This window comes from Crotalus tigris, unplaced genomic scaffold, assembly GCF_016545835.1.
Source record: "Crotalus tigris isolate CLP2741 ecotype Arizona unplaced genomic scaffold, ASM1654583v1 scf7180000017545.3456711, whole genome shotgun sequence".
NCBI lineage: Eukaryota > Metazoa > Chordata > Lepidosauria > Squamata > Viperidae > Crotalus > Crotalus tigris.
Window position 1 is genome coordinate 225,312 of NW_024096464.1, and position 21,728 is coordinate 247,039.

General features: G+C 35.9%; 2 protein-coding genes across 2 annotated transcripts in view; both read right to left on the reverse strand.

Annotated features, from left to right (window-relative positions):
* The window catches only part of LOC120304253 (cytosolic phospholipase A2 epsilon-like), a 47,120-nt gene extending 35,220 nt beyond the window's left edge, over positions 1-11,900 (reverse strand). Inside the window, exons 1-3 of the mRNA XM_039334624.1 lie at positions 11,817-11,900; positions 9,264-9,341; positions 5,654-5,729 (exon numbers count right to left, since the gene is read on the reverse strand). Coding sequence (XP_039190558.1) covers positions 5,654-5,729; positions 9,264-9,341; positions 11,817-11,900 — 238 coding nt within the window. The remainder of the gene's footprint in view (positions 1-5,653; positions 5,730-9,263; positions 9,342-11,816) is intronic.
* A 4,010-nt stretch (positions 11,901-15,910) lies between these two features.
* LOC120304206 (cytosolic phospholipase A2 epsilon-like) overlaps positions 15,911-21,728 on the reverse strand; it is a 58,151-nt gene continuing 52,333 nt past the window's right edge. The window contains exons 15-17 of the mRNA XM_039334514.1: positions 20,752-20,918; positions 18,084-18,264; positions 15,911-16,119 (exon numbers count right to left, since the gene is read on the reverse strand). Of these exons, the coding sequence (XP_039190448.1) occupies positions 15,911-16,119; positions 18,084-18,264; positions 20,752-20,918 (557 nt within the window). The remainder of the gene's footprint in view (positions 16,120-18,083; positions 18,265-20,751; positions 20,919-21,728) is intronic.

The following is a 21,728-nucleotide window of genomic DNA, read 5'->3' on the forward strand; positions in this document are numbered from 1 at the left end:
TTTTTCCTTTTTTGAGGATGGGAACTACATCAGCTCTTTTCCAGTCCTCTGGTAGTTCCCCTGTGTTCCAGGATCTTTGAAAAATATAGTTCAGTGGCTCCGATATCACATCTGCCAGTTCCTTGAGAACTCTGGGATGTAATCCATCTGGTCCTGGCGATTTGAACTCATCTAGGCTGGACAGGTGCTCACTAACCATTTTCTTGCCTATCTTAATTTGTGTTTCTGTTTTGTTTTTTATGGCACTATTTTTGATAGGTTGGTCTGTTTTTTCCCTTTGTGTAAAGACAGATGCAAAAAATGAGTTAAATAGTTCTGCTTTCTCCCTGTTGCTTGTCACCTTCTTGCCACTTCCACCCACTAATGAACCAATCATTTCCTTCACTTTTTTCTTGTCAATATGATGAAACATGCATTGTGATATCACAAATTCTACCTTTGATGCTTGTACTGAACATCACAATGCAAGCACAAAGGAATGGAGTTTGCACCATGACACCATAATGTATGTTTTATTACCTGCTCCTCTCCCCCTTACAGATGCTTATGCATATTGATAGAGATTGCATGACTAATAGGAGAAATATAGCTATATTATATAGCTATAATATTTGCATGGCAGCATCAGAATTACATTTGAGAAATGCAATTTGGTATTAAGGGTCTCGTTTTTTTAACAGCAATAATAGGAATAAGGGGAAAAAATCCCTTATCTTTTATCAATGAAGCATAATCACTGAAGAAGCTTAACAACAATTACAGATAGACCTCAACTTGCAGCAGTTCGTGATTGTTCAAAATCACAATGGCACTGAAAAATGTGACTTATGACTGTTTTTCACAGTTACGACCTTTGCAGAATTTTGATCATGTGATCAAAATTCAGATGCTTGGCAACTGCTTCATATTTATGACCATTGCTGTGGAACAATCACTAAATGAACTGTTGCAAGTTGAGGACTATCTGTAATTGTTGAAATTGCTGTGTCCCAAAGTCATGTGGTCACCTTCTGCGATCTTCTGACAAGCAAAGCCAATGGGGAAGCCAGATTCACTTAACAACTGGGTTACTAACTTATCAACTATAGTGATTCACTTAGCAACTGTGGCAAGAAAGGTCGTAAAATAGGGCAAAACTCACTTAACAAATGTCTCACAACAATGGAAATTTTGGGCTAAATTGTGATTATATGTACAATTCAATAATCTAATACTCAGCACATCTGATATCGTATGAGGAATGAACTGTTTTAAAGAACTGAAATGCATTAAAATGAATCAAGAAGTAATTTCTGGGACTGATTTTATACATTCTCCTCATGGCGATGAAATTCTTTGCTCATGGAGTATAGGAAGGAACAAGTGGTAAAGAGATGATACTAGGCAAATCTGCTTAACCTGCAAATATGTAATTGCATGAACAAGTTGAAGCACCCTGATTAAATTCTATGTTTCTGCACATTCTTAAAAATAGAAGCTGACATAGCTTATACATGTTATAAAGTTAAGCATAGATCTTTCTGCAGATTTGAATGCATGCTTACTAGTTATGTACTGAATATGGCAGGTTCATAAATTAGGACATCTTTCCTGCTGATTGTGTTACTTCTTTAAAAAACTGGAAAGTTGTTAATAAGGCCCAAAATTAAATCATTGGTGAACAAACTCTGGTTACTCTAGCTTATAAAAAAAAAAGAGCTCACTCATCGTTTGAAAATTAAGTCATTCACTCTTACAGGAGAGTAGAGAAGGCATAAAAATCTTTAGCATTTCTAATTAATAATTCCATCTGTGAGAAACATTGTTAAGAAACAAAAATAATATGACAGGATCAAGACAAGTTTTGGAAGACCAAATTGAAATCTCTGTGAGAAAACTTCTAAGGTCTGTAAAGTTGAACCCACAGATCATGAATAATTCATCTGCTGAAAATTTTAGTTGTCCATGGTGTAGTTATCCAGAAATATAATGTGATCTATATGGGAGTATTGTCTCTGGCCTCATCACAAAAGTCATCATCTAAAGTATAGGGGGGGAAACTCTCAAGAAGTTTAAACTGTTTTGAAACAAAACAGGAGGAGAAGGAGGAGGAGGAGGAGAAGGAGGAGGGGGAGGAGAAGGAGAAGAATGGATTCAGCTAAATAACAATATATCCTATGGGCCAATGTCCCACATTCAGTTAAGAAACTGAAGTTGAAAAGAAGTTGGATATTTCAGCAAGACAGCCACAAAAAACATGCTCCAAATCAAAGATTTATAGGAAAGAAGGTTAACGTTTTGGATGGTCTTCACATTACCAGACTTAAATATTGTTGGAAATCTCTGAGGAGATCTCAAACATGCAAGGCATGCAAAGAAATCTAAAAAGATTTCTGATCTGGAAGAATTCTGCAAAAAGTGAGAAAATATTCCGAGAACAAGAATACATCCATAATGATCACATGAAACATGTTAATACCTGACAAAGGAGGTGTTAAATAGACTGACTTCAAGGGTTTCCCAATTGCACCTGTTTTTTTCTTACTTTGAATTGCAAATAATTTCACATAACACCCACACACAGAGAGAGACACACAAATATATATTCAAAACAATACTGTATTTAACTTTTACTGTATAAAATTATGTCGGCTTCGGCTTGCTTAGGAGAATCATTGAAATATACATTTCACCTATTTTCTTGATATATGTATAATGCACATCATTGCTTATTTCTGCATGCATTGAACAGAACAGAATAATAGATTTGGGAGGACCTTGGAGTTTTTCTAGTCCAACCCTCTGCTCAGGAAGAAAACCCTATACCATTTCAGACAAATGATTGTCCAATCTTGTCTTAAAAATTTCCAGTATTGAAGCATTCACAACTTCTGGAGGCAAGTTGTTCCACTGATTCATTGATCTAACAGTCAGGAAATTTCTCCTTAGTTCTGGGTTGCTTCTCTCCTTGATTAGTTTCCACTCATTGCTTCTTGTCCTGCCTTCAATGCTCTGGAGAATAGTTTGACTCCCTCTTCTTTGTGGCAATCCCTGAGATATTGGAACAGTGCTATCATATCACCCCCTAGTCCTTCTTTTCATTAGCTAGCCATAACCAATTCCAGCAACTGTTCTTTATATGTTTTAGCCTCCAGTACCCTGATCATCTTTGTTGCTATTCTCTGTACTCTTTCTAGAGCAGGGCTCTTCAAACTTGGTGCTTTTATGACTCATGGACTTCAACTCCCAGAATTTCTCAGCCAGCGTGCCTGGCTGAAGAATTCTGGGAGTTGAAGTCCATGAGTCATAAAAGCGCCAAGTTTGAAGACCCCTGTTCAGGAGTCTCAACATCTTTTTTACATTGTGGTGAACAAAACTGGATGCAGTATTCCAAGTGTGGCCTTACCAAGGTATTATAAAGTGGTATTAACCCTTCATGTGATCTTGATTCTATCCCTCTATTAATGCAGCCTTGAACTGTGTTGAATTTTTTGGCAGTTGCAGCACTCTGCTGGATAGTATCTAAGTGATTGTCCATTAGGACTCCAAGATTCCTCTTGCAGTTACTACAATTGAACCAGGTACCACCTATACTATACCTATACATTTGGTTTTTCTTGCCTAAATGTAGAACCTTACTTTTTTCATCACTGAATTTGTTAGATAGCACCCAATGTTCAAATTTGTCAACAGTCTTCTGTAACATAAGCCTATCTTCTGGAGTGTTGGCTATTCCTATCAGCTTGGAAATGTGATGAGTTCCCCATCTATCCCTCATCCAAATCATTGATGAAGATGTTGAAGAGTACTGGGCCTAAAAGAGAGCTTTGGGCTACCCCACTGCATACTTCCCTCTATGTAGATGCAGTTCCATTGAGGACTACACATTGAGTGTGGTTGGTCAGCCAGTTACAAGTCCATCTGGTGGTTATGCTGTCTAACCCACATTTTTCTATCTTATCAAGCAGTAGGTTGTGGTCTAATTTATCAAATGCCTTACAAGTCCAAATAAATTATATCCACAGTAAATTATTCCTCTGGCCCACTAATTTTGCCACTTTGTCAAAGAATGCAATAAGATTTGTCTCGCATAATCTGTTTTTGAGAAACCCATGTTGGCTTTTTGTTATGACTTTGTTTACCTTTGTTTGATAATCTAATGCAAACTATTTACCACGTACTTCTAAAAGATTTGAATTGTATTGCTCTCAGGCCCTTCTGATTGACATGTTGTTTAGAGGTGATAGAGGTTGAAGGCCAAAATATCTGAGAACTTATCTGATTTCCTATCTCTAGGCCAGAGATGTCAATCCATCAACAATTTTCCTAGACATTATAGGCTGTAATTACTATACAGTCCAGCAGAAATGGCTGATAATCTGGGGTGATAAGAGTTGCAGTGCAAAATACACTTTCGGAAGCAGTTCAGGAAAGCAATTTTAACAAAGATATTGATTTCCTGTGTTTCCTAAAGAAAGATTATCCATACATTAAAGATAAATGTGTCAATCAATTTTATGTGACAAAAATGTAAAATATCTTATGTCTCAATATAGTCAGTCTGTTTGTGATTTTAAGAACCAAAGTACTTTGGTGGAATATTCAAAGAATTTTTAAAAGAAGGGTAAAATTTACTTCGCAATTATTTTTACTAGGTATTGTTATTGACTGTGATGCTAAGGAGGTTATATTGATGTTAAATTTGATTACAGCCGCTAGGTTGTTAATAGGACAATATTGGAAGAAGGAATCTTTGCCTACTTTACAAGAATGGTTTCATAAAGTTTCGTATTTGGCAGAAATGGCAAAGATTTCGGCTTTCTTAAAGGAGCAATCTCAAGAAAAATTTTTTGCGGTATGGGAAAAATGGATAAATTTTATACAACATAATTTGGATATGGAAAAATATTATTTAGCCTTTTTATAATTTGTAATGATTGTTTTTTCTTTCTTTCTTTCTTCTTTTTCTTTTTTATATATATACATTTTTAATGTATTATTATTCATATATTTTTTTTTTATATATATATATGCTTTATTTTTCGTCTACTTTCTTCTTTCTTCTTTCTCTCTCTCTCTTCTCTTTTTATTTTTTATTTTTTTTCTTTTTTAGTATATATTATTCATTTTAAAGTTTATGTTATGTATATTATTTCTATATATATTATTACTGTGATTTTTATTATTATTATTAATTATTTTATAAATTGCAAATGTTATTTTTAAAATATTTGTTAAATAATCCTATATTCAGTTCTGGGAAGTCGGGGGGGGGGGTGGGGTGGTTGGGGAGGGGGGGGTGGATTTTTATTTGTAAAACTTTTGAAAAATTTCAATAAAAAAAAAAAAGAACCAAAGTACTTTTAAATATTTGTTTCTGCTTCACTTCTTTTCATGACCTTTCATGGGTTATCCTCAATCACAGAATCATAGGGCATGTCAAGATTAGTCTTCCTTCACACACAGATTACAAATATTCCTTTCATCCAACTTCAGAATTCACTAATCATTAAGTCATAAAGGCTACTGGACATGGAAATAGATGCAATTCCTTATGCAATACATTCATCAATAATGAAATTCTGAAGCCGTTTTTAATCTACAAATATCTAAATAACAGTGGCTAATATATATTAATAAAATATGTAACTATAATAAAACAAAGATCACTTACAGGTATCAGCCCGACGGAGATTCCTCAGTCGTATTACACGAACAGTAAGCAAGTTGCAAGGAAATGTTTTCATTTGCTGAAAAACAACATAGAGAAGAAAATGGTGATATTAAATTGTATTCTTTTACTCTGTCTTTTGTTCTTCTTTACCATGATCTCTTACAGTATAAATAATAAAAATAATAAAGGCATAAATCTGATTTTGAATAGCCCTGTTGGTCTTTTGATCAGACTGTAGATCAGATTTTGATGTAAGCCACTGGGAATCATTTGATTATGACATGCTAAAACATGATAGATGAATAGAGGCCATATATTTGGTTTTCTTGGATTTCCAAAGACATGCTTTTTCATTTGCAAATAAAAGCTGCTCTGAATAGAATATGAAGCTAACTGTCACTATGAATTGAATTATAGAAAAATAAAATATGTGCTCAAGTTGCTACCACTGATGAAGATCCAGGTTTCACCTTCCATAAATAGAATAACTTGAGATTGTCCTTGTAAAATAAATAAAGGATACAGAAATTGTTTTGCCATTTTCTAAGGGAAAGGGTTGCAGACAGAAGACTGGATTAATAAAAAAAATCCTTTTCAGATTACAAAAGTATCAACAGTGTGCAAAGCTTTGATTTATTTATCTAATGTAAATGTATTGCAATTTATAAACAGACAGAAATAGATTTGGTATTTGGAGTATTTTTCCCTATCTTTCTTTTTGAGAAATGTTGTCTAGTGTTTCACCTTCCAAAACTGACTTTATTTTTAGCAGCGCTCATCATAATGTTTTGGAGACAGGCAGTTATTGAAAATTGACAATTAATTTCTCTCTTTCCTAAAGTGAGGATAGCTTTTATCAACCTTATTACCATGGAAAATCCTTTAAATCAGTGTTTCTCAACTTGGCAGCAGGAAGATTCCCAGAATTCCCCAACCGGCATAGCAATGTGCAAAGTAAAAAAAAAGATTTTTTTCCCCAGTCATGATCTCTCATGGGACCCCAGCTGAGAAAGGTGGGAGAAGTGGTGTAATTGACTTGCTGCCTACTCTATTTCTAATAGGTATTTGGCTACCAGCTGCAGCTAGTAGGAGCAGATGATTTCCATATGTTTGCTTACTTTTATTAAATCTATTACCGTATATTCCGGCATATAAGACGACTGGGCATATAAGACGACCCCCAACTTTTGAGAAGATTTTCAGGGTTTAGAAAGTCATCTTATACGCCGGAAAATACGGTACAATATTGAATTTCTGTTTATAGATGAGCACAATAGGAGCTCCATTCCTTTGCTGCTAGAAAGCGAGTGTTGCCCACCACTGCTTCCCTAATGTTTCCTTAACTCAGCTGGTATTTTTCCCCCATATATTTTATTGATTTTTTAAAACATAAATCACTTAATAATTGGTAAACAGTGTGTTTGCTGGGTTTGCATTTGTAAAGAAAAATCATTAACAATTGGTTTCTATAATCTATAATCCACATGGTACATTTAGTTGATTTCCCCTTTTCCCCAAAATGTCTTCTTTGCAAACCTTGAAATAATATAGTTCTTATTATTTTGATAAAATATATTTAATCTTTAAATATTCCATTTAATGTGCCTAGTCATCTAATCCTTTAGGTCTTATTTTTTTTCTTTTTTATACATTATAATTTCCCTAAATTCAGACACATTTAATTATCTAAAACATTTACTTCATCTAGGCCATTTCAGCAGTATTATATTACTTATATCAAGAAATAAAATAAAAGGGGGGGAAAGCATACAGTATTATTTAAAGAATTCATCTCTCTTAGAATGACATATATATTCAGAATCTTTTCTGTTTCTTTAACCATATTCAAACAAATGTTTCTTTTTTAAATATTCTCTCTGGTAGATCCCATCATCTATTTTCTTAATTTTCACTTTGATCTTTTTCCTTTGACCAGTATCTTTCTTAATCAACTGATTTCCTGAATCAAAAAGTTTTTCCATATATTCATGACTGCTGCTATAGGTATAAGAAGTAAATCAAATGTTTCTTTTTTTTTGTAGATGTAATATCCTTAATTTATATAGCTTACTGTTTTCTACTATTTAATTGCTTTTCCTGAAAAAGAATAAAGTGATGGGCGATGTAGAAAAATGGGATTTTTGAATGCTTTGTCCTGCTGGCTGTGGAATTCTGGGAGTTGAAGTCCACATGCCTTAAAATTGTCAAGGCTGAGAAACACTGTGTTAGTGCTTATTTCTGTAAAAAAAAATAGGGTTGGCCACTAGGGGGCAGATTGGTTTTAAATTCAGAGAACAGCTACCGGCGTATAAGACGACCCCAGACTTTTGAGAAGATTTTCAGGGTTTAGAAAGTCGTTTTATACACTGGAAAATACGGTAATCATCACAGAGCACCTTAAGGAGAAAAGGGAGATATGTTACTATCTTTCCCAATCAAATGCAGCTCAACTATGAAAGTAATAACTGAAATCCTCATGTGACATTGTACTGAACTGGATAAAAATTATTTATTGTCAACTTTGATTTTTTTTTTTTTTTAAAAAAAGATATTGTTCATATGTATTCATATTGAACAAAAGTTGTTTGGCATTCATCATTTCCTCTAATCAGGTCATTTGGTCACAATAATTATTAAGAGAACAGATCACTTACACCCACTTCTTCCAACCTTTCCTTTCCTGTGGATGGAATTTTTGGTATGGAGAAGTCAGTGGGTAGCTTCCTATGCACTTAATTGTTATTTATCATTGATGTTGTAAATGGATAAAAATACTGTGTGATTTTCATTTGACTATCCTCATAGTATACCTTAATTGTATATCCCTGTATTATACATATGAAGAACTGAAGGAGAGAATTAGTGGCTTTTTTTTATCCTTGCTCATTAGGTATTTGGCACAAACCTATCAACTTCATGACTTGGTTGCTGTTCATCATTATTTCCTTGCTGCTAAAAAAACAAATAGTGCTAATGAAGAGAAAAAAGCTTGAATGCAATAAGCTCAAATATATCCAGCCAATAAGGCATTCTTTCTTTTGAAAAGGGTCAACAGTTGCATGAACTCTGATTCTTCCCTGCTCTGGCTATCATGCCATGGTACATCTCCACCCTTCAGCTCAAGAACAGAATTGACTGCCATACTGTTTCACTGGCTGATACCAGACACATTCACATCCAAAACATCACCCAAAAGGGAATAAATGCACAATTTAATCCACCTATTTTCGAAGTCCTTCATCAGATACTGTAAAAATATGTTGTTCAGTTTGTTTTTGAATGAACCACAACTGGGTGAGTTAGCGCACTAGGCTAATCTGAAACTATCCAAACTCAATTTGGCTTAGTACAGTGTGTCAACCCAACCATTGAAGTGGTAATACCCATTACAGAGTATGATTGTATATGGGAAAAAGTGGCAAAATTATAACAGTGATTAACAACTAGAGTAGCTATATAAACATTAAATAAATAAATTGTATTTATTTCATTGCAACTGTTGGAGATGAGGTTATTATGATTGGTCTGCTCAGATAGTTCTTAAGTCAGTTTTCATTCTTTTTAATGATTACTTAATTCACCTTTTCCTAAAATTAAGTGTTCATAGTACCTTGCACTGAGAATGACAGTGTATTTCATTGTGTCGGAGTTCTGCGCTTGCTATGGGAGATACATTTATAGAAGAGTCCTGGAAGGGAAAAAGTGTGCATATGAATATGTTAAATAATACACACACACACACACACACACAGAGAGAGAGAGAGAGAGAGAGAGAGAGAGAGAGAGAGAGAGAGAGAGAGAGAGAGAGAGAGAGACATAAGTCAAGATTTTTTTTGTAACATAGTACACAATAGACCAAATAAGAAATATTTTAGTCAATCCTGATAGAGAATAGTTGATGCTAGTTTAATCTAGCTGTTAAGGCACCAGGCTAGAAACTAAGAGACCATGAGTTCTAGTCACACCTTAGGCACGAAAGACAAGTGGGTGACTCTGGGCTCTTTCTCAGTCCAATTCACCTCACAGGGTTGTTGTTGTGAGGAAAATAGGAGGTGGAAGGAATATTGTGTGTGTTTGCTGCCTTAAGTTATTTATATAAATAATAAAGGCAGGAAATCAATGAACAAAAATGTATAAGAGTTAAAAACCAGCGCTTAAAAGAAATTACAAGAGGGCAATTATCCTTGAATGAAAAAATTGAATGATAAACAAAAGACAACACATGTAAAATTAATCCTGATTTTTGTAAAATGTGGTTTTTTAAAAATTAAAATAGTTAAATTTAGTAGGTTTTAATGGAGCCTATTTTAAGATATGTTTGTATAGAATTGTCAGTTAGGTCAGGGATAAGGTATGAAATATTGCTGAATTCTAACTGCATCTTATAGCATAATAGTAAGGAATTGAGGGAATCAAAAAATGTTCATTGTTGACAACTAGAATGTAGAACATACAATAATAGGGGTTGGAAAGGACCTTGGAGTCTACTAGTCCAACCCCCTGCTCAAACAGGAGACCCTACACCATTTCATACAAATGGTTGTCCAATCTCTTCTTGAAAACCTCTAATGTTGGAGCACCCACAGCTTCTGGAGGCAAGCCATACCACTGATTAATTGTTTTCACTGTCAGGAAATTTCTACTTAATTCTAGGTTGGATCTCTCTTTGATAATCTTCCACTTGTTACTTCTTGTCCTGTCCTCAGGTGCTTTAGAGAATAGGTCAACCCTCTCTTTTCTGTGACAGCTCCTCAAATCTGAAGCCCTTCAAGATAGAAATCACCCCCTAGTTCTTCTCTTTCTTAGATTAGTCATACCTAGCAATAATTCATTGTATGGTTTAGCCTCCAAAACCCTTATTGTCTTTTTTTTTCTGCTCTTCTCTGCACTCTTTCTTCAAGTTTCAGCATCTTTTTGTATCATGGTAACCAGAACTGGATGCAATACTCCAAGTGTGGTCTTACCAGTTCAGTACAAAATGGTTCTATTACTTCATGTGATCCTCAGCTGATATAGCCTAGGACTGAATAGGCTTTTTTGGGCAGCTGAAACATACTGCTGGCTTATACTTAAGTGGTTGTCCACTAGGACACCTAGATTCTCCTCAGTTAACTACTTTTGGACCAGATACCACCTATTTTATACCTGTGCAACTAGTCTATTTGCTTAAGTAGTTAATAGGCCAGGTTAGTGTGACATGTGAAAAGTTATATCCAATCAGCTCTGGGTTTAGAACAGAACAGAATAATAGTGTTAGAAGGAACCTTGGAGGTCTTCTAGTCCAACTCCTTGCTCAGGCAGGATACCCTATACCATTCCAGATAAGTGGTTGTCAAGTCTCTTCTTAAAAGCTTCCAGTGATGGAGCACCCACAACCTCTGAAGGCAAGCCATTCCACTGGCTAAAGAAAATTAGCTTAAGTCAATGAATTCATTGGAACTGAAGTGAAATTAACCAGTCCCAGTCAGTTGTAATGTGTGAGAGATGGTTCCTGGCATCAAAAGGGCTTCTCTGAGAATTGCATCTCTGAACTTTTTATTGTCCCAACTGGATTGTTTTAAACAGAGTTTTGGTGACATTGGGTTTCTACTAATTGTAACCATAGAAACACTGACCTTGGTCAGATCTGAGCAAATTCCTTATATGGGAGAGAAATTAAAAATGAAATGACAATTTCCCAGCCACTTCTGTGATCATTGAATTTCCTTTGAGGTTGGCAGCTCCCCATTTCACTAGGGCATATTTAATCATCTTACAGGGATGAATTCAGAGATATCAGAAGACTGCATTCTTCTGCTGTGTGATCACAGTCTCCAAATAATGGAACTAGGCAAACTTCCAGCAGCGTCTCTTGCCTGATTGTGGATTCCCCAAATTGATGATCTGGTATGCAACTTATTTCTCATACAACCTTGTTGCTATAACTATACTGGCGGTAGGGATACAATAGTGACTAACAGAAAGAAAGAAAATCAATATCCTTTACCAGTTTAGTTATCAGGGGAAAAAAAGGTGTCTACTGTACTTAGCCCTTCTGCAGCCTTCTGCAGAAAATAAATACACATTTATTTTCTAATATCTTTTTTTTCCAATACCCAAAGTCTCAGCACAAATAAATAACAAAAACACAGATTACATTTTCCCAGAAGAAAAGGTACCTTACCTGAGAGAGTGGTCCTGCTATGGTCTCACTCAGGGCGGGTATTGCTTTATCAGTCAACTTAATTGGCTGGTGCTGCTGATACATTCTTCCAGTTATGCCGGCAGCAATCAGTATGAAGGTACAGTACCTTAAAACTAAACATTAGGTCCGCCCATTTGAATTGCAGAAGAGAAATAGGGATCCCAGCCCATTTTCTCCTACTTCAGTAGGAAAACCTGCTAAATAATAGCTTGTTGCCTTGAGGAGTGAGGTTGTGAAACCTGGTCTGTTTTTTTTTCTTCCTTTTCTGTATTATGGAGAAATATATGTAGGTACTTTGAAAGGATCCTTATTAACTAAATAAACCCCATTACATCTTGCATTTATGCTTTTGTCATTAGATTTGTGGAAATCAAATTTATGAATAACTCTTTGATTTCCTTATGTGTGTTTAGTTCTTTCTCTCCTCTGCATTTGTATCCCACCCAATGCCATATATACCCTTGTGATTGAAGAGATGCTTATAGCACAAAATGCTTTATGATGTCAAGTGTAATTTGAGAGAAATCGATTTTTTTTAATGTTACGCATTCATTCTGTTTGATTCACATAACACGTATTATAGAACTTCAGTATAAAAACATTAAAGACCATACAGGTAGTTTTTAACTTACAATCAGTTGCTTAGCAACTGTTTGAAGTTACAACAGACTGCCCATACACTACTTATGACCCAGTTTCGAAGCTACAGCCACTGCAGCACCCCTGCAGTCATTCACTTTATGACCAACTGCAGGAATGCTGCAGCGTCCCTATGCCTATCTCCCTCCCTATCCCACCCCACCAAGTCTCTGCAAGCCTTGGACCTCGTCCCCAGAGCTTTCCACAGCACTGCGCAGATAGTATTAGAGAAGCAGAATGGATTACTTCATTGCTGGGGCACATGGCCATATCACAGAAGCAGCCATTGTTTCAGTGTGTCCACAAGGAGTTGTGATTGTGCTGAAATGGTAATTAAATGACTCAGGGAAGGTCAGAGTGATATGCCCTCCTTCCCCAACATGAAGCCAGGAGCTCCAGAGATCTTTAAGTATGTGATGGACAATGGGTGGTAGGTAAGTGGCCCAAGTTCTGCAGGAACCTGGTGTAAGGGAAGAACATCTGTGGGAATCCTGTTGGGGGGAGCAGGTTTTAAGAGCTGTGGGGAGCCTGAGGGGTGGGAAACAGAGCACAGGGAAGTTTCAGGGGGCAGGGGATGCCTTGGGAAGTCCAGGGCAGGCAGACCTGGATCTTTGCTAGGCCTCCCGGGGCCTCCCCCCAGGCTCGAAGCATCCCATGCTCTGTTTAATGACCCACAGGGTTATTTAATGACTGGATCAGGAAGACCAGAGGGTGAAGTCTGGTAATGGGCAGACTCCATTGAGGACTACCTGTAGTATGCCAGCTGCAAAGTAATATAATGATATAACTATACTATTGAAGTCATTTAACAGCTGATCTGGGACAATGAAATCAAATGAATGGAAGCTACACTATGAAAAGATAAGTCATCTCTAAACAAACCTGCTGAACTATCTAGCTTATCTCACCTGGTTTCCATTTGGTCACATGCAAACGTAGGAAGACACGAGATGAACTGTGAAAAGGGGAAATGCAGGGCTTTGCAGAACAAAGAGTAAAGCCAACAACCTGTTTTGTGACTAAAACGTTGTCACTGCCCAGATGAAAAACAGGTTTGTTTGATATGAGTAATTTTAAATGCTTCTTCACAGCACCTTTAGAAAAGCCATGGCATAAATTGGTTCTTAGTGTTGACAACATACAAATTCCTTAAAAAATAAAATAAAATAGTAATAACATTATGATAGTATCTTTAAGGGAGGGTCAAAATAGGCAAGATCGTAAACACAGCATTGCAAACCTTTTTCTACTTTTGACAACATCATACAAGTGTACAAATTGGTGGGTCTTGGACTGAGGCACGTGCCTAAAATCTTGCCTGTTTTCAAGCTTCCCAGTCAGTGTCACTGATTGTATTGATGGCCTCAAAGGGAATGTGTGAAAAAAACATGTCAGGAACTACTTGTAATGACTTACGTTCAATCTGTCAAGTTAGGTCCTGGGTGCTCTCTGAGCTTGGTTGTTTTCTTGCAGACGTTTCATTACCCAAACTGGGTAACATCATCAGAACCAGGACTGGACTAGGGCTGGCACTGATGAGGTCACATAGTTTGTGTAATGAAACATCAGCAAGAAAACAAACAAACTCAGAGAGCAGCGAGGACCCCTCATTTCAACTCTGAGCTACAAATATTCTCTTTTATTGGTAGAAGTAATATGCCTATAAATAACAGATACTAAGAAATAACAGTAGGAGTGGACAATTTTCATCCAGCCCTGTACATACGTTTCCTAGAAGCCTTGACTGACCATTCTGCAAAACAAGGTATTGGATTTGATAAGACTGTATTTTTAACAGAGTTACCGTATTTGCACTCATAATGATTTGTGTTTGTTTCCTGTCATCTTTGGTGTCATATATAATATTCTAATTTCATATTGCAACACTGGACTAAATTGTGAAAGATTGAAATGACTGCACCCACGTGAAAACAATTTATCAAAGGGAGAGGTTTGAGATACTAGACAAAATTCAAAACACGTAAATTAATTACTGCTTATGGTATTTCCCATTTTAACCAGAAGTATTTTACAAACAAAAACTCTTAAAAAATGAAAGCTCGTACTTAGACACAGTAATTGGAGCTCCCTCCTCTTTTATAGACAGTAGTAGAAATTAATAAATACGCTATAGTAACAGCACATGATGTTCAATTATATCATGCTTATAAAGGCAAATTCCTGTGAAATTACCTGAGCTGTGCAAATATGGCATCTCAAAATTATCCACCCTATTTTCAGTCAAGAAAGCAGTGGATGGCATTTTGAAAGGAAGAACAAACAACGGAAACCAAATAGTGACTTTTCCCCTTGAAAACGTAACAATGCCGTTTAATTATCACATGTGATATAGCCTTATGTTGCCCTTCCCACCCACCCCCAAATAAATATTGAAAATACTGTTTTCCTTGGAAATGTGTGAACGATCTGGCACACTTGATCAAACTGAGTTTGGGAGTAATCTAATATCATCAAAGGACAATGGTAACAAAAACTATTTTTCAGAAAAGAGACTAAAAAACCCAATCAGCCTCAAATCAATCCCACCCCACTAAAGGATTTTCCCTTGTGTCTTTTATCTAATTCTCACAATTTGAATTCATTTGACATTTCCAGAATGATGCTTTCCTACCCTGAATCTTTTCTTCTTTCACAATACCTTAATTATCCATCCCAATATTTTAGATTAAACGAGGTCGCTTTTCTTCTTCTTTGCCAAGAACTGGCAGTTCTTGCTCCTCTTGCCATTCAACTTTTAAAGTTTATTTTTACACTGATATAAAGTAGTTATATTAATCCCCTAACCTTTTTTGCTCATGTTGCTTGGATGATGCCAACCTCTTTGGAGGCCCAAGGGCCCAATTCCCTCTTAAAATATAGCTTCCAGTTGCAACATATTTTCTGTTTAGTTTATTTATTGAGAACAGAGGAAAAAGAGTAATGTTATCATATTATTTTTATCTTTCATAGATTTTTAAAAAATATTTGTAAACTGGTCAGACAATATTGGCTATTAGAAATACATAATATGCATATTATATTTATTATATTTATTACCTAATAAATTAGAGATATAATAACTTGTAGTCACATCAATAACCATCCAAATAATAATATCAAGAATAATAAGGGTCAAATATATACATGAAGGAAGCAAAGAATACAATTGTGAATCATATCACTTAAGGCACATTTTGTTCAACGTCTCGAGCATCAAGAAATGACTGTTCAATGAATATGCCTCGTAAAACTTTTTGTAATTCAGATGCTATTATACAGATCAAATGCTCCTGAGATCTACTAATATAACGTCATAATCAAAGTGTATTATGGTCTTAATATATTGTAAACTGACATAGCCATTGATGATAAATTAATCCACATAAATTGCAATAGCTGGTTCAGCAATCTTCCAGTTGTATTTGAAAAGATATCTATTTTGTTTGATGTTTTTTTCTCTCTATTGCTCTTTGTAAAGCTTGAATAATTGAGTTTTTGTTGTTCTGAATGTTGTAAGTAGTTAGGTTTATTAACTTATCAAAATTCTCCTCAGTGTATTGAAAGTTTTGTATTCCATATGGAGAAAGAGGACTAGTTAGATCAACTTCACCTTGCTTCAATTCAGTGGGACCACGTTTCATACCTGCAAAACACCATTTAACACTAAATATATTATTTGCTCAAAATCTACACAACAAAAGTCTATATCTTTTTATTAGTGCTACTATCCCAGTGGTGGGATTCAGCCGGTTCGCACCAGTTCGGTAGAACCGGTAGCTAATTTTTTGTTACCCAGGCCCAGAATGGACTTCCAGAAGTGGCATCCACACAGAGAACTGGTTGTTCACATATTTGAATCCCACCACTGTGCTATCCCTATTACAGAACCAAGTCAATATCATTTTATGATTGTCGATCACAAGAGTTGATCTGATCTAAACCTTCTGCTGCTAGATTACATCAGGGATGGGGAGCCTGTGGCTTTCTGAATTACAGCTTCCACCATATTTCAACATTAGCCATCATAAATCACAAAAATAATACACTCACGAGTTATAGCTGAGTTGAGTTTTGAAATGATCCAAGGGCAACAAGTTTTCCATTCCATTGACTTATGTAGCAATTTTACACTATTACGTATTTATTACATTGATGCTCTGCTTTGGTTAAGAAAGCAGAATGAGAAATATGAAATCTTAGATAGTTCCCCAATCGGATGCTGGCTTAGTTCGTATAATTTTAATTTCTGTAATGTTCTCTATCTACTTCTTTTGTCATTAATAAACTGAGTGTGTAAACATTCTATTATGATGTTATAGATCTTGAATGACTTTCCTTTTTTACACATAATGCAATTTATATCTACTTAGAATAATTCTATTAAATTAATTAGGATGTGAAGTGAAAGGTCTTCTTAAGGATCTTACAGACAGATCTGAGATAAGTAAAAACTTGATAACAGAAAAAAACTTAAACTACCCAGAACACAATGTGGGAGAGAGTGTTCTGGTACTCTTCCTCTCTGCCTTGTTTTCCTCATGGCATTAAAGAGACAAAAATATATAAATATCCTTAACACTGATTCATGTTTTCAGTCTTTCTGAAAACTGGTGACAGTTAGGGAACCAAGGAGATGATATATCCACTGGAATAGAATAACGTTGGCTCCATTATCCATCCATTATAGCAGAATGGCAGGATTATTGAGGCCTTTGCTGAGAAGGAATCCTGTAGACATTCAGCTGTCGAGCTACAAAGCATGTATTTTCCTAAGTTCAGCTTTTGCATCATTAGGGTGCTAGTTCATCCCACAAACAAACAGGAACTTCCATTCTTCATAACTTCCTGTTTGTTGTGGGATGGAGCAGTACACTAATGACGCAAAGGCTGAAGACTCTAAAACAAGTCACAATCAATGCTGGAGATGAAGGAAAGACATGCACTTCAAAGGCATGATAATGCCCATAATATTAGATCTATTTAACATAAGAAAGCTTAACTTTGTGGGGGGAGGGGAGGGGAGGCGGCAGTCTTTGAATGTTGTGCTAGGTATTGCATTCAGGAAATAGAAAAAGCTAGGAGAAAAATACAGGACAAATCCTTAATTTAATGTAATTTCTCCCAATGTCTTTAACAATTTCCCTCCATTGTCATATTAAGCAGTACAATTTGGGGACAAATTTCCAAGGGCTCCTTTGGACCAAACCCAGAATTGTAGGTTCAAATATGTCCCTGGGACTCCAGACTATATACCACTGACTTAATATAATTTAAACAGTTTAATATTTTCTTGACTACTGCAAGGCTGTACAACTGACTAGAACTGAAGAAGCTTCTTGGATGAGAATCAAAACATCTTCCAGTTGCCTTTTGAAAAAGCATCTTTGGGACAACTATCAAGATATTTTTTAAATAAGAGTTATCTAAACTTAGAAAATGAAGGGTAACTCAGGTGGAGGATTATGAGTAATGATGATAGGCTTGTATAAACTTCCAAATTTATTGATTTATAATAGCACAAGTGTAGCAGATGGTTTATTTCACCAAATGATGAATGTTCACCTGTGGAAAAAAAGGTTAGTTCTGTTAAGGAAACAAAGAACTTACCTGGTGCCTTGTATTTCCTGAAGGTATCATTTATTAGTGGGAAAAAAACCACAGTAGGTGCTTTGGAATCTGTAGCATCTTCAAAAACATAGCACTCCTTCAGATTCTTTTCCGTACTCAGATCTATTTTGGGGAAAGGAATCCCTTGCTTTGCAAAGTATCTGGAAGCTTCATCTAAAGGCTAGATTATCACAGACAAAGCAAATAATAGAACTAATAAGCATAATAAGTTGCGGTAATGATAGTCAGATTTCATCCTTGATTGAGGCAGCTTATTTCTTGATTTTTTTTACTCCAATTCATTTCTATCTAAGAAATCAAGGGAAGGGGTCAGAGATGACTAAGTTGAGCCCAAGGGAGGAGTCAAGCACATCATCAGTGTGGAGTCCCTTTGTGCCCACAATACATCTAAGTCCAGCCATCCTTAAATTCCATTGACTCTTATCTACCGCTAATTTGTCTTGACCATTATTAGTACAGATTCTTGTTTAGAGATACCATGGAATAAACTTGTACAGGTAGTCCTCAACTTAGACCACAATTGAGCCCCAAATTTAGGTTGATAAGTGAGTTTTGCCCATTTTACAACCTTTCTTGCCACAGTTGTTAAGTGAATCACTGCAGTTGATAAGTTAGTGACCTGTTTGTTAAGTGAATCTGGCTTCCCAATGACTTTGTTTGTCAGAAGGTCATAAAAGGTGAACACATGACCTTAGGACAGAGCAACTGTCATAAATATGAACAAGTTGTCAAACTGTTCAGACAAGTTGTCTGAATTTTGATCACATGATGACGGGGATGCTGCAAAGGCATAACTGTGAAAAATAGTCATAAGTCACTTTTTTCAGTGCTGTTGTAACTTTGAACAGTCACTAAATGAACTGTTGCATGTTGAGGACTGTTGTATGTTGAGATTGTTATTTGAACAACCTTGGTTACTGATTTCTTACACTTGTCAGAAGACTTTGTAGGGATCTATTAGTTAAGGATTATCTCTCTTGGCATGCAGTTCAACTTATCTGTGCATAAAGAATGTATCTGGGTAAATGAACATCCACTGAGCCTGTATAATGGTATATGTGGATGGCCTTGGGAGATATGGCAACAAGACACAACCGAGGGAACAATTGGCTAAAAGGCAGATTAGCCTACAGCAGGAATGTGGGAAGATCAAGTGACTCAGAAAAAGTGGCTCTTTTTCCCATTCCAAGGGGGAAAGAAGTATTTTAAAGGCTTGCAAGATTGATATTAGCTTTACAATATAGACCAGACAAGAAATAAGATTAGAGGAGCTAATTCTATTTTATTGTAAGCTAATCCTGTTATTGTAATTAACAGACTCTTGTCTATGTCTGGGTCTTGTCTATATTATTTCCACATACCATTAAAGCCTGTCTGTGAAAATTATCTATGCCTTGATTTAGATTGGATTCTGAATTTGGTCCTTACAATGTTCAGATTGCTTTTCATACATCAAAGTCATGCATAGGAGAACTTCATTGGCCCCTTTAGGCAAAAATGGAAGAATGTTTCTTTTCTTGAGATGTTTAGGCTTGATATCTACCCAGAAGTAGACTATTGTTCTTGAATAACCTGAATCTTGTAATCAGAACTGATCAGTACTGGCTGTGGGTAGATGGAGTCTCAGGATTTCTTGCATTTAAGATATACTTAAATATAGGGTGGCACTGGTACAACTTCCTATAATTTCCCAACTCCATGTGCTCCATGCAGTGCCTTCAAGCCATAATAGCTTCCCAAGAGACTTTAATCTTTTCATTGGATTTGACAATGCCTTGTGTTTTGCTCCCTTAAAATTTGCCATCAATAAAGAATAGAATAGAATAGAATAGAATAGAATAGAATAGAATAGAATAGAATAGAATGGAATGGAATGGAATGAAATGGCATGGGATGGCATGGGATGGCATGGGATGGCATGGGATGGGATAGGAAAGGATAAGATAGCATAGGATAGGATAGGATAGGATAGGATAGGATAACAGAGTTGGAAGGGACCTTGGAGGTCTTCCCCCTGTAAAAAACCTATATATTTGTAACTTGCACTACACACTGGGATTAGCTATTGACATCAACAGTAAACGTCCCTGCTAATTTGAGCTCTGGAATGTTAATCACTTTACCAAAATCTTTGGCCAGACAGACTGAGGAGAGAAGACACTGATATGGAGGTAAGGGCAAATCCTCTTCTACCCAGTTTTGTGACCTCCACAAATAATCTCCAAGACTCTTAAAGAAGGTTTTCTTGTTGCCAGTACTATAATAATAGTGTTTATTATGAGCAGTGCTTTTTTTTTTTTTTGTAAAAAAAAAAAAAGGGGGGATGCCGGAACTCACACATGTCATACAACCCTCCTTGCCTATCCTACAAGGTTCCATCCCAAAAAAGTGCCGGAACTCCGTTCTGGGCATTCTATGACAAAAAAAGCCCTGATTATGAGTGAAAATGCAGTTGTGTATGTTTGTCCCCAGAGGGAATGGCACCATTATTTTAAGCTCATTTAATGCTAGCATTCTCAGACCAAAAAAAACCACATATATAGACATGCACAACTCTGAATTCTCAGAGTTCTTTTCTGTAGAATTCTGTAAATGTAAAACACAAATTAATTAAACAAAAACAACACTTAATTGTAAATCATCTCACTGCTGTTTGTGAGCCTGAGGAATAATTCAAATGTATAATGACATCCACTTTTCTTTCTGGCTTCATCAGTGGTGCATAACTGGTATCTATAAAGGCAACTGTATCCAAAAGTCTCAGATATTCCAATGGAGTCATTAGCTGGTTAGGAAAAGTGTCCAGTACTGTATCTGAAAGGCAAGCATTTTCATTAGCAGCTCATAACTTCAAAACGTAGTTTGCTGCATCTTGATTTAATTCAACTTCTAATTTTACACACACACACACACACACACACACACACACACACATCACATTTCCACATTCACAAACCATATCTTGTGAATTATGGAATGTTATTTGAAACAGCTTATTATCCATTTATATCTGATCCAAAGGAAACCTGTCTCTCTATAACTAAATGTTCTTTTGAAGGTACTGTTGCCCTGAAAATTGCCAGTGTGGAACAAGATTGAGGTAGCAACTGAGGAGCAAACAAGGAAGTAATTGATTCATTGCTGATATATTTGCTTTAATAAATGAAAGAACAGAAGAGAAAGAAAAAGAGATTGGAAAAAGGGGGAGGGGAACTAAAAGGAGAAAATAAAGAGAACAACATGCTTCATTCAGTCTAATTTTTGCACTGACCATTAAACCTTGACTACATGAGCTGTATTTCCATAATATTGAGAGATTGCTAGCACATAAAGTGAATACATCTCAGGAATTCAGATTTAATACTATATTAATAAACATATGGAAATTAAACAAAAATGGGCAAAAGCAGACAAATCAATATCACCCACGTTATACTTTCAACATAATAAAGTTAACTACCAATTTTTAAAAACATTTGCTGTGGTATACAATAAATGTGAAAAAGAATATTTTGTTAAATTAATCTTCATTTAGAACTATACTTCAATACTCCTTAAAAATCGGACTTCCGGTGGTTAAGCGACGATGATGGCGGCTACTTTGTAGCCGTCCTCCTGAGACGG